Raw genomic sequence first — 14,247 nt, 5'->3', positions numbered from 1 at the left:
CTTTGAATGGTGGTGTAAGGAAAATTTACCTTCTGGTAAGAACAATAATCACCATCATCTCAAGTGGCTGAAGAACAAAATGTGATTGTTTGGTAGAGACATTGAAGGATCTTAGTCAACTCATTCTACCCAAATGCTTCAGTTTCAAACTAAGAATTATAAATTTGACTTTGACTTCCACCAATTGAGATCCCAAATCAGTTTAGAACCTTGAAATAATTTCTTAAACATGCTTGCGTTTTCTATACGCTAATTCTTAAAAGCAATAGTATTTTTATTATCACTGTCAAATCCTTTTTTCAACTTTTATTGAACTAGTTTTAATTTGTAGCCTCCTCCTTAACTTAAGCATAAGAATAAGTGGTCAGGTGCATGTTTGCTTTGACCAGAAACTCTGCTTCTAATGGCAATTACGTTGGGTGAAGGAGCTTCTTCATCTTCTGGTTTTGACCGTGGATGGACTTATGATGTGTTCTTGAGTTTCAGAGGTGAAGATACAAGGAGAAGCTTTACAGGATTTCTGTATCATGGTTTGTGCCAAAGGGGTATCAATGTTTTCATTGATGATGAGAAGCTCAGGAGAGGGGAAGACTTATCCCCTGCTCTTCTTGGAGCCATTCAAGAGTCTAGAATTGCCATCATTGTCTTCTCTCAAAACTATGCATTCTCCACATGGTGTCTTGATGAACTTGCAAAGATCATTGACTGTTACAAAACCAGAGGGCAACTTGTGTGGCCAGTTTTCTTCCATGTCGACCCTTCTGTGGTGCGCCATCAGAGAGGAACTTTTCAAACAGCAATGGCCCAACATGAAGTCAGATTCATGGGTAATGTCCAAAAGCTGCAGAAGTGGAAGAAAGCCTTGTTTGAAGCATCCAATTTCTCAGGTTGGACCTTAGAAAACGGGTATGTAACAAGTAGTACTAAGCATCTTCTGCCTTTGTTTCTTTAAACTGTGTAATAAGCAAGAGTACTCACTAACTTTCATTTTTTACATTCAAAGCTTTCAATTCTCTCACTCTTTGAACTTGTTACTTGTCAGGTATGAATTTCAGATAATCCAAGATATCGTTGAGGAGGCCTCTAGAAAGTTAAGCCACACCATTTTGCACATTGCTGAATACCCAGTTGGAATAGAGACTCGTATATCAGAAGTGATGCCTCTTTTGCAGATTGAACCGGGTGAAGATATTCGTGTCATTGGGATCTATGGACTTGGAGGCATAGGTAAGACAACAATTGCAAGGGCATTGTACAACATGATTGCAGGCCAGTTTGAAGCTACAAGTTTCCTTGCTGACATAAGAGAAAGTTCAAGTCAAAGACAAGGGCTAGTGCAGCTTCAAGAATCACTTCTTTTTGATACTGTTGGGGACAAGAACATCAAGCTGGGAAGCATTTACAAAGGAATCCCTATTATCAAGAAAAGGCTTTGTTGCAAAAAAGTACTTTTGATCATTGATGATGTTGACAGGTTGGAGCAGCTTCAAGCACTAGCAGGAGGACGCGATTGGTTTGGTTTTGGAAGTGTGATCATCATAACAACAAGAGATAAGCACTTGCTGAGTGCTCATCAGGTTGACAAAACCTATGAGGTAAAGAAATTAAACTATGGTGAAGCTTTTGAGCTGTTCACTTGGAGTGCTTTCAAAAGGAAGACACCTGATGCAGGCTATTTGGAGGTTTCTAACCATGTGGTTCTCTATGCTGAGGGCCTTCCATTGGCTTTGAAAATAATGGGATCTAATTTGTTTGGAAAAACAGTGGAAGAGTGGAAGTCTGCGTTGGGAAAATATGAGAAGATTCCTAACAAAGAGGTTCAGAATGTGCTAAGAGTAACCTATGATAATCTAGAAGAGAATGAGAAGGAAATTTTCCTTGATGTGGCATGCTTCTTCAAGGGGGAGACAGTGGAATATGTAGAAAAAACACTGCAAGCCTGTGGTTTTTATCCAACAATTGGTATCAGTGTACTTATTTGATAGATCTCTTGTTAGTGTTGATGAATATAACAGATTGAGAATGCATGATCTAATTCAAGACATGGGTAGGGAAATAGTTAGAGAAGTTTCACCTTTAGAACCTGGAAAAAGGAGTAGATTGTGGTATCATGAAGATGTTTTAGAAGTACTGACTGAAAATAAGGTAAAACTTTAGATTCTTGATAGTTTGTTTGATAACATGATTGGTTAAACTTTACAACTTAATGTGACATGCTTGAGTCAAAATCTCTAGCTTAATGTAGTTTTATGGATGTTTTGATTAAAAGGGGACTAATAGAATTCAGGGCATGATGGTGGACCTCCCTGATGACTACATGGTACACTTGAAAGATGATTCCTTCAAGAAGATGAAAAATCTCAAAATTCTCATAGTTAGAAATGGAAACTTTTTTGGAAGCCCCCAACATCTTCCAAACAACTTAAGGTTGCTTGATTGGATGAAATATCCTTCCTCTTTGCCATCTAGTTTTCAACCAAAGAAACTTGTTGTACTCAACCTGTCAGGCAGTCGTTTCACAATGCAAGAGCCATTCATGGTCAGGTTTCATTCTGTCATGGTAGTATTTCTTTCTTTCTTTCTTCACATAACCAGCAATTTTGCTAAACTATTTTTTTTCTTTGCAGTATTTGGATTCCTTGACATCTATGGACTTGAGTTCCTGCGAATTGTTGACAAAACTACCTGAAATTGCAGGAGTCCCTAATCTAACACAGCTAACTCTTGACTATTGTACAAATTTAGAAGAAGTTCATGAATCTGTTGGATTCCTTGAGAAACTTGTTGAGTTTAGGGCTTATGGATGCACCAAGCTTAAGGTTTTTCCAAATGCCATCAGGTTGACATCATTGAGAAGTCTTATCCTTAATTGGTGTTCAAGCCTTCAAAATTTTCCAGCTATTTTGGGGAAAATGGATAACCTCATTACCATTTCTATAGAAGGCACTGGTATAAAAGAATTGCCTCCTTCCATTGGAAACCTTGTTGGTCTTCAAGAATTAAGCATGACATCTTGCTTAAGCCTCAAGGAACTGCCTCACAACTTTGATATGCTTCAAAGTCTTACAAACCTTGATATGGATGGCTGTCCACAACTCCGAAACTTTCTGACAAAGTTGGCAAACATGGGAGAATCTACACATACCTTTGGCAACATTTTGTCACTGAATCTAGAAAACTGTGGCCTTATAGATGAAGACCTTCCCATAATTTTCAATAGTTTCCCAAATTTAGCATCAGCAGTACTCTCAAGAAATAATTTTGAAGCTCTTCCAAGCTGCATACAACAATGTCCTTGCTTGGAACTACTTCACTTGGACAACTGTAAAAAACTCCAAGAAATTCCAGCATTTCCTCCTAACATGCAGTACATTAATGCACAAAATTGTACATCATTGTCAGTAGAATCTTCCAATTTATTATTGAACAAGGTTTTCATCTTTTTTCTTAAATCTTCCTACTTTGTCTTTAGTCACCACCCATTTTCACTTGAACTTTCTTGTGCAGGAAACTTTTGAGGGATGGGAATTACAGGCTATGGTGCCTGGAACAGTGGTTCCAGAATGGTTTGACCACATCACCAAAGGAGAATACATGACATTTTGGGTACGTGAAAAGTTTCCAGCTATTATCATATGCTTTGTTCTTGAGGTGGAGAGTGAAATGAAGACAATTTTCAATTGTGAAATCCGCTTTTATATAAATGGCGAAGAAGTTTATGAATTGGAAATTCCAAGAGGCTTTTCAGATATGGTGACAGATCATGTGTGGCTCTATGACTTGAGAACTCATTCATCCATCAACTGGCGCAGTCTTGATTTGTATCTGATGGATGACTGGAATCAGGTTGAGATTTCATGCGAGAAGATAAGTGGAGCATCAAATGTAACTGTGAGTTGGTGTGGAGTTCATGTGGTTAAGCAAGAAGCTAACATGAAGGATATACTACTTACAGATCCTGATCCAGATTTAGATTCAGTTATAGCTTCTGGATCAAACACACTAGTTTTTGATCATCCAGTGAAAGCTCAACTACAATCCCAAGTCACAAGCTTCATACTACAGACACCTCAAAATAATAACAGCTCCACAATTGTGCTGCCAACAACAGTTCAAACCAGCTTGACTGTGAATGATGCAGACATGGAAGCATTTTATGCTGTTCTGGATGATGAGATCTCTGTGGTGTCACTTAACAATGATTCAACAGTGGTTTCTAAATTGACCAACCAAAGGCCAAGTGAAGAGACAAAGAAAGCATTGAAGGCACTTCAAGCCCATGTCACTAAAGAATTTTCTGCTCTGCTGGGCCCTAATGAATACAGTACAATGAATGATACCTTAGAGTACCTCACAAATTTGCCAGCAGAAGATGGAATATCAGTGGAAATAAGATCTCTGATAATACAAGTTTCAAGACAGTTCACTCGTTGGAGTAGGGATTACACATCTGAGAACAAGAAAGTAGAGTCTACCACAGCCAAATTGTTGAAAGCTGATGAACTAGAAAAGTGTCTTGAAGCTAATAAGACTAACTTCAAGCAAGTGATGTGCATGGAAAATGAGTTGTGCAATGATTTGGCCTATTTGGAACAAAGAAAGAGAGAGCTAGAAGAGCAGATAAAGGCTGTTAAAGCTAACATCTCTGCTTCAGAAGCAGCTAAGAACATGGCTACTCAATTAAAAAGAAAAATCTTTGGGGAAGCTAAGATTTTGAAAGCTCAAAGAGATGAGTTGAGGGAACAAGTGCCACACTTGAGAGATGAACAGGAATTGGCCAAGAAAATTCAGTCAAATATCAGAGATGAATGGTCAAAGCTTGGTGAAAAATTTAACTATGAATTAAGGCATGGAAAAATTGATTAGTATTAATGAAGTCAAAGATGAGTGAACTAATAATATACCAATGCCTTCTTTGTTTTCATACTTTCATACCTTGAATTTACTGCATTTGTTGACTGTTTAATGATATAATATACTTTATTCCTTAATTATACTTCATGTACGCGTAAATAATGAGATTACCATCTGTAGTAAGTAGAACGAAAGAAACTAGTTATAGAACAATTTATTTTGCAAATTATCATTAAAAAACAATTTTGCGTTTAAATATATAGACTAAATTGTAATTGATATATATATATATATATATAAGGTATTTATTCGTATTTTAATAGTAACTGATTTGGTTGTGGAGACGAGATTATCTGTTCATTAACTCCTGAATGTTTGAGTGTTCGTCTTCATCGTTGTTTGTCTCACGATCCCATTCAGTGAAGCCAGGAGGTTATTTGCAGAAGGTACACGTATGTCAAAGTCAAGAAAGGTCTAGCAATTGTAGTAATTAATACTTATTAAATATCATTACCTACCACTTTATCTCAAACTTGTATTTATAGATATTGAAATGGACTTCAGAATACTAATCGTGTTTTGTCGTAATTAATTAGAATTAGGTACAATCATCTTGAAGGGTGATTGTTCATCCTACAAATTGCAACCGTCCAGTCTCATGATAGTCGCTATGGTTATTTTCGTAGTTGGTTGACCGTTTGGACCGTCCGATCCTATGCTGACCGGATGGTCATACAGTACACAAAACCCCAAGCTCGAGCGTATTATGATAGGAAAAGGGGTTTGCTGTCAAAATTGTTGAACATGCTCGGTGGTATCCTGTGACAGATCGTCAGAACGATTGTAACCGTTAGCCATAAATCATGGGGATGTGATGTTGTAAACTAATAATTTATTACAAAAGAAACATTAGATTTGAACGTGAGCAACGTCCAAAAGTGCAAACGTTCAATTATTTATTTATTTATTATTCATTATTGTTGGCAATGATCTTTGACCAAGTTTCTCACCTAGGGGGACTACCTCATGCTCTATAAATAGAGTTTTTCCTGCATTTCTAAACACAACAAAAAAAAGCTTTATCTTCCCTTCTCAAAAGGAATTTTTTTTCCACAAGTTATCTTCTTAGTTTTCCTTCCTTTCTTTTCGTATCCTCCTTTTATCTTGGGTTAATTCTTGGACTCTGAGATCTTCATAAATTTCTACGAAGTTCCTGTTGTATCTTGTATCTTGGGTTATATAATCATGTTTCATGCTAATATTTATTTATTGTTGCAGGTAGAAGATGCTTTAATATATGTTTTGCATATTCAATATCCTGAATTACCTATATATTCATTCAAGCTCAATTTTAATTAAAGTCTACATGATGGACGTCATTGTCATGTTTTTATAAACACAAATTGTAAAAGAAACAATTGATTTCAGTGCTTCAATAAAATGAAAGCCAAACACTGCTGATGTTTATTCTTTTGCATTTTTTAAGTATTTTATGATTGATTCATGTAATGCATTAACTGTAAAAGATAAGTCGTTCTTATTATTTGACAATTTGATACTGTTTTTTGAAAATTTGGCAGTTGTGTTTGACTCTTATCAGCTATATAAAACTTCTAGTTATTAGATGCAAATGTGAGATCATTTATTTTCTTTTTATAAAGCCATCAAGTTACATACGGATTTTTCCGTATGTAATTTACATATGGATTTTTCTGTATGTAATTACTTACGAATTTTTTCGTACGTAATTACATATAGAATCCGTAAGTAATTACATTAATATTTTTTTCATATTTAATTATATACTTGTATGTAATTACATACGGTCTGTATGTAATTACATATGGAAAAAATCTGTATGTAACATTACTTACGACCATTTTATACACGAATTTTTATTCGTATGTAACACTGCTTTACGTACAATTTTTGAGGTTACATATGGATTTTGGCTTTAGGTAACAACGATTTTTCTTGTTGTGTGTGTAACACACCGCATATAAGTACTTAAGGACAGTGAATTTACATGCCTCATGAAATATTGTTCGTGATTTAATCAACATTTTCTACTACAATCTTAAGAACTTATGACTGACATCAACAACTAGATTCCGGAAAGTCAAAAACTTATTTCTAGAACTTAGACGGTATATGCAAAACAACTTCGAGACATGTCAACAATTGAGCTCTTCTCTAGACAAAACTTCTGACGCTAGCAAGAATGCGTGTCCATCTTTTTAGACATTTATGGAGTAGCTGCCACTCTTTCATTTGAGAAGCCCGAGTCCGATATCCCTTCAAACTTAAAACTAGTTTAAGATTGGATTTACGCGAACAAGGTATGCCGACTATAAGATCCGAGAAAAATAAGGGTCTTAGAAATAAGGTAGTCTTGTGACTTTGGTGTTTTTGTTTGGAAATTAGTGTTATTGAGAGTACACTTTTGTTAGAACGTAATTGTTATGTTATTTATATTTTGGCTTAGGGGCAAAACAAGTCTTTTACCTTCTATTAATTAGCTGCATAAATCAAGATAGGGGAGTGTAGAAAGGAAAAATCATTATTAGATATTTTAAAAGATATCTTGAGATATTGTTAACTAAAATATATCTTGAGATATTATTAGATACTATTGTTAGATAAAAATAATAAAGTATAATGCATTATTTAAGGACTTATCATCATCAATTCGAATAAATATATTAAGATAAAATATATTATCTAAGGACTTATCAGTGTTGATTAAGTTAAAGATAAATTCATTTTATCTTATTTATATATTTTATTTTAGTTTGTTGTTATTACTCTTTATGGGCTTTTATTATAAATAGAGTATCCTAAACTTTGACCATTAGGAAAATAAGACAAACTTTGAAAGTGAGAGGAAAAGAGAGAGAGTGAATAGAGAGAGAGTGAATGGGAGAGTGAAACTACATTGAAGAAGATCTTTGCGCATAGAGAAAGTCTTAGGATTGCCCAAGGTATGTGGAAGCTTACCTATGTTTGTTTGTTGTATGTCATGTAATTTTGATTATCTTGATTGGTACATTCTAGTTTTGTTGCATGTGTGCATAATTATGGATATGATTATCTATATATGTTGAGAAACGATTTGTGTATGCATAGGGATGGGTTTATGTCATTGTGATGGATTTTTCCTATGAATGTATATATCGTTTTGTTGGGTTATCCCATAATAGGGTTAATGCTAAGAGGGAACAAAGTTATGATATTTGGGTTTTACCATGCAAACCCATGATGTAAAGATAGCATGATAAACATGTGCAGTGTTTTTAGGTTCTGTTGGAGATATAATATGTGTAGCGATGGGATTGGATGAATCAAAGGATGGTCTAGGAACGTGATTATTCGCGGGAATAATCAATTATCTGGGATGACAATCGATTATCCCTACATACATGATGAACTCTGCTGATTTATTGTTTGAAACCACTTAGATAACTATTAAGACTCCGACAAGTGTATCAAATCGTATTAAGTAATAAATATGGTAAGACCAAGTATCGTTTCCCTAAAGGCTCACGGCCTAAACTATTATGTGATTTCTTGATTAAATAGGACTTGAAAACAAACTCTTTTAGGTTTAGAATGAAAATACTGAAAAGTAAATATGCATGCAATTTGATCAATTGGACAAAAGTGCAAAGATGAACGAGTTTGATATTATAGAATGAATATGTTGTTGGGGGTTAGATTTCACCTAGTTTACTCTCATGTATATATGAATTCTACTTCTTCATCAATGTTAATGCCACTATCTAAAATACTTAAAACCCGATTCCTCGGCGAAGAAAGCCTATCCTTAATTATTAGTTCATACGATTCCTAACATTCATAATAATTAATTCTGAAGAACAGAAGCTTAAGACAACCAAACTCATACCCCCATTCCTGAGCAATACTGCCTCTAGGAATATTCTCCGGATCATGAATTGTAAGATACCTTCCGGTACTCATGCAAATCATACATCATGCTAAAGAATGAGTTAAACGAAGCAAGCATTACGCAAAGAAGAATTACCCAAACAATTAATGAAAGAAGCGTATATAATCAAAAATCAATTCAATACATGAGAGTTACAAAGGTTACATCATCCTCAACAAAAAATAGAGTTTAGTTCACCATTGACATGGTGAAACTAGATGAACAATGGAAAAAGAATGAAATATAAAACCCTAGAAATTGAAGATAGGAGCTTCTGCATCCAAATCCGCCTCCGAGGGATCAAAAAGTGTGTTTCTGTGCCTATTTCGTCCAAATATGTGAACCCTAGGACGTCCAAGTCCTTAAATAGAACATAAAAATAACAGAAAACGGGTCCAAGCCCATGAGACTGGCGCTCAACGCCCCACTTAGGGCGCCCAGCGGTGTGCGGGTCAGAATTGACGCTCAGGGTCAGCTCAGAGGGCAAGCAAGCATGGTGCGACTCGACGAAGTTGCGCTCAGCGCCCCTCAAAAGGGTGCCCAAGCGCGAGCTAGGAGCATCCTGCGCTAATGGCTCCAGAAAAGGGTAGCCAAGCGTGAGATAGTGTACTTTGGTGCTGAGGGCCTGTTAAACTGCCTTTTAGTCGCTTAAGGCAGAACAAAGTCTGGTCCCCACTAATGTAGCATAGGGCAACAAGAATTTCAATCCTGGGACTCAGCTAATTAAGATTAAAGTGTATGGTTAAGGTCTTGTAGTTATTTACTCACTATTTACTTACTAACTACTAAACAGGTGGGAACATTTAAAAGGAATGAAACTAAAATAAAAGAATTGAAACTAGTCTAAACTAACATCTGTTTAAAAAAAATAAAGAATTTGAAATGTAATGAAATAGAAGAAAATAACAGTATCAAAACAACAACAAAATCTATTTACTACAACTTCCTACAATCTAAATAGAACTCAAATGCTAAAATGAATAAGGAAAGAAAATCTTTGAAACGGAAATTCATAACAGAAGTAGAACCTAAATCTAAAAGAATCCATTAACAATCAAGATATATTTCTAAACTAAGCATCAAATCTGAATGAGAATCTAAAACATAAAACCTAAAATGAATCATCAAATCCTACTCTAAACAGAGGTAACTAATAACAAACATGCCAATATTATTCTCAAATAAAACTGAAATCAAATGAGCAAACACCTAAACTAACAAGTAGAAACAAATTGGTTGATTGGAATCATGAATCAGAATAAAAAGTGCCAATTTTAGTGTAGAAAAGCAGTCATTTACCACTCAGGAAGACATCCTGGACAATCATACCCACTGTGTGGTATTTAAGTTCCAAATCAGAACCTAGATTGGGTAAATGTCTACTTACTATACCAAATCACAACAAGTTCGATTCCTAATTCATGTTTCTAATCATCACCAGATGCAAAACCTAATCTAAATGCAATTGAAAAATGTGATATACTCTAAAACATACAAAACTCTAATCAAAATGAAATAACATAAACAAAATACTAACTACAGTGTTTTTCTTTAATTAGACTCATCTTCAAACTCGAGAAGACATCTCGGTATGTCATGCTCACTGTGGAGGCATGTAATTCCAAAAGGAATTTCAACTATGTGGAGTCATAGAGTCTAAGTCAGATTTTTTTATACAACACAACGAGAAAGATTCTCATAACATCAAACAAAACAAAAACTTAAGGGAGAAATCAAAACAACAAAATTACCAACCATACAACACATAAAAACATCACAGAAGAAATTTTATTCACAAGAAAACAAGGATTACACGAGAATATACCGAAGAAAATGTGAGTGAGAACGCAAGAAACTCGAAGCCGAAATGTATGAACCAACAATTTTTTTTTCTCTTTATCATTCGTCCCCTCATTGTTTCATTGTGCTCTTCTTCCTCTCTTTCACGTTTCACTTCTTCCTCTTATTTTTTAATTGTGATAAAATTATAGTGAGAGTGTGGTAGACTTTCATTAGTTGGTGTGCTTAGTAAGAAATTGCAAGTGGTAGTGGAAGTAATTGATCAGTGTGTAAAAAAGTAAACGATATAATCTTTAAACGACGGATGTCAACATCCGGTTAAGAAAAAACGGATGTCGATATCCGTTTTGTCTTAAACGGATGTTGACATCCGTTAAAGACTACATGTTTATTTTCTGGAAGAGTTGTACCTGTGACAAGTAGTATCAGTCTTTCAGAGTTGGTTAACTTGGCTTCCAAGTGCAGTGCAGAGATGTCAAAATATATCAATGTCTGCCACATATTAATCATTCAATTTTATCATTGAATATATAAAGGTCTTACAGCTCCCAACATTAATAAATTTTTCGAAGGGGTACCCTACCCCCTTTCATATATACTATTATTTAAACATATATGTTGATTTTCCCAATGCATGTTGTTCTTCATTTACGTTCACCACATAAACTTCCACAAGCACACACTATACCATGTCAGAAACAATACTGTATATATAAGGGCTTAAGAAAGAAGAGGCAAAGCTCAATAATTGAAAGCGAAATCGCTTTGTGAGATGACAAGAACGGGCATGGTGGAGTTTGGCGTGGAAATATGAAGAGAGAGAGAGAGAGAGAGTTGGGAGGTGGATTTGAGTGAAAAGTAAAAATGGATAGAAAGATAGGGTTTGAATTTAAAATAAATAAATAGAAATAAAAATAAAAAAAGGTTATTTTTGTAATTAAATTTTTTTTGTAGAAAGTTGGGGAGGTGGAGGAAGAAGTGGTGGTGGTGGAGGGAGCAACACCCATCTACTAATCCCATATGCAGCCCAATTGTGCACATCAGCAAGCGGCCCAATCCGGCAACATAACTCCAATTTAAATGCACCTGTAGCAGACCAACATCGCATCAATTCTTCTTTTCAACATCAGAGGCCCAAATGTTGATCCAATCTGTAATTAAAAAAATAAATCAAACAACAAATAAGAAAAAGCAGAAAAATTATGCAATTAAAACAAACATTTTTATTGAAGTACTTTTCAGAAAAATTATTAATTTCCTACTTATTTACATAGAACACTAAAAATATACCTAAAAACCTATTTTTAACTAAAATTATACAAAACTAAAGAATTTAAAGAAAACCTAAAACTATCCTAATTCTACACAGTTAAAGACTAAAATAGACTCCTAAACACAGAAAAGAATGTAAAAATGGAGAGTTACCAGGGCCCCTAAAGTGGCGCTCAGTGCTGTTGCGATCCTCCTTCCTTGATGCTTTTCCATCCCTTCATGAGTTCCAACTCCTTACTATTTCAACTCTTCTTCCAAATCATCTCAATTCTTGTTGAAAACACTGAAATCTATCACAAAACCATTAAATTCACCTTCAACTCTCTTTATTCCTCAAAACCATGATTCCAAGCTAGTTTCTAAGTCAAAAAGGGTGTTTTTAGTATCAAAATTACGTATCAAATAATGATAAATTCAACCGTTATCACAACCCCAAACTTAGCACTTTGCTTGTCCTCAAGCAAACAAAATGTAACTTGGCTTTCAAACAATCAATACAATGGTTTCAACACCTTTCAAAACCTTTTCTTTGAAGACAAGGAATTTCTCATATCAGCTTATTATAGAGAATATCAGTCAAGATGAATAAATGCCTTGATTCAATTAAGCTCATTGTGGTGCTCACATACTCATAGAATGTTCAATAGATGCTATACTCATGAATGATCGACCAAGCAAAGATGTAATCATGCATACATGGAACTACTCCTCACCAAGAAAAAGTATTTCTCTCAAACACACAGGTGTATATAGAGGTGACTCATTCACTCTACTATCAAAATGTCACATAAATCAACTTTGTCTTTCATTTAACCACAATCAATCAAACACACAAGCAAGTATCATCACAAGGTATTTTCTATGGCTTGTAATGTGGCTGGGCTAAGAAGAAAATTAGTTTTTCTGGATCACAAAATTCTTGAGTTAAGAGAGTCATTCATAATTTCATCATTTAACACAATCTCTCTTTTCAAGAAACCATTCTCACTCATTCCCAACTTTCCCTTGCATTGAGCTTTTCTTTTTCTTTCTTTTCTTTTCTTCTTCTTTTGCTTTTGGCTTAAATGCTTACTTAGTCCCCATGTTAAGAGGTGAATTTCTGTTTAGTACCCGTTTTAAAAATGAAGACATTTGGTCCTTATCTTATGAAAAGTGTATGACTATAGTCCTATCTGTTAAGTTGGTAGGAACGTCGTTAAATGTTAATTGATGTGGCAAAATACATATCCAACGTGGCAAAATTTAAATATCATCACCTTTTCTCTCCATCAGAAGATAATAATTTTAATCATTTTGAAAAATCTTAACAAATAAAGGTTTTATTGTCCATAATCTTTTTCCAATTCTCTTTCCCTGCAAAGACTCACATCATCAAAGCGTAGATTTCACCCACAACTCTATCAATAAAATCGTTGCGTTGAGAGAAAAAATAAAAGTTTCTTCTTTGCTCCCATGGCTTCCTTGTGCCGCGGCTATTCGAAGACCCAAATGTGCTTCTTTAAGATTCTCCACATAATTTCGTCCACCCCACCCTCTACAGAACAATGTGAAGAACAACAAGAATCCTTTCCCAACAAAGGGGTTGGCATCGATTTGACTCTCAGATTCTCTTCCTTCATGGAATCAAAATCTTCTAGAATCGACAGTGCCTCCGCCACACTTCAGAACAGCATCGAAGAAGAGCAAGAAAAAGGGTTTCGAGATAAGAGCTTTCAACTTTCAGAGAAACTTAACAATAACAAAATCTTAACAATGAAGTTAACGACGTTCAAACAACGTCATTTCAGGGATGCGATAGTAGTTTTCTCGATTTGCTTATAGAAGCGACGAGAGTCATCTCTGGAAAAGACGAGTCTGACTCGGAGGAAGAGAGGGGACTCGGTATTGAGTCAACGACTCAGAAAGAAAATCAAGAGAAACAAAAAGAAAGGTGGGTGGTTGTTGATATATACGGTGACATTTTGGAAGAGAGAGAACCGGTGGTCCGATTCAAGCGAGGGAGGAACCAAGCGTTGCCGTACCAGTTCCGAGACTCGGTGGTCGAATCGTTGAAACGCGCCACTCGTTCTCAGAGACCGTCGTCAACCTTACACCTTATAAAACGACTTCTTCAAGGAGAATGAAGCAGCGTCAGGATTTCCATGGAAGAAAAAGGATCGCATCTCCACCGCAGCTCCACCGTTTGTAGAACAAAGAGAAAATGAAATTGGGGATTGAGGTTTGCAAACCTGCGAGAGAAAGAGAACTGGAGTTAGGGATTTATTTCCCAAGTAAAAGCCCTAAACTTTCAATATACATGTAACCCAAACTCTGCCTGCCACGTTAACTGAATTTAGACCAACTAAATGCCACGACAACATTTCTTGCACACCTCA

At 35.4% G+C, this 14,247-nt stretch overlaps 2 protein-coding genes and 1 pseudogene across 2 annotated transcripts; all 3 read left to right on the top strand.

Moving 5' to 3' along the window:
- Nucleotides 1-313: 313 nt before the first annotated feature.
- LOC124848241 (uncharacterized) lies at nucleotides 314-4,926 on the top strand. The gene is made up of 5 exons (XM_047325876.2): nucleotides 314-906; nucleotides 1,043-2,145; nucleotides 2,270-2,539; nucleotides 2,628-3,431; nucleotides 3,508-4,926. Exons 2-5 carry the CDS (start codon nucleotides 2,023-2,025, stop codon nucleotides 4,864-4,866), a joined length of 2,556 nt encoding a protein of 851 aa, XP_047181832.2. The 5' UTR covers nucleotides 314-906; nucleotides 1,043-2,022; the 3' UTR covers nucleotides 4,867-4,926.
- On the top strand, nucleotides 404-1,982 carry LOC124848240 (disease resistance protein RUN1-like). The gene is made up of 2 exons (XM_088109448.1): nucleotides 404-906; nucleotides 1,043-1,982. Exons 1-2 carry the CDS (start codon nucleotides 404-406, stop codon nucleotides 1,980-1,982), a joined length of 1,443 nt encoding a protein of 480 aa, XP_087965574.1.
- An 8,398-nt stretch (nucleotides 4,927-13,324) lies between the features above and the next one.
- Nucleotides 13,325-13,995, top strand: LOC148201620 (uncharacterized; annotated as a pseudogene).
- The last annotated feature ends 252 nt before the right edge of the window (nucleotides 13,996-14,247 follow it).

Source organism: Vigna umbellata, chromosome 3 (genome assembly GCF_029865625.1).
Source record: "Vigna umbellata cultivar VRB3 chromosome 3, Vumbellata_1.0, whole genome shotgun sequence".
Taxonomy (NCBI): Eukaryota; Viridiplantae; Streptophyta; class Magnoliopsida; order Fabales; family Fabaceae; genus Vigna; species Vigna umbellata.
Note: the sequence above shows the minus strand (reverse complement) of the source record. Positions and strands in the feature narration are given on the sequence as shown.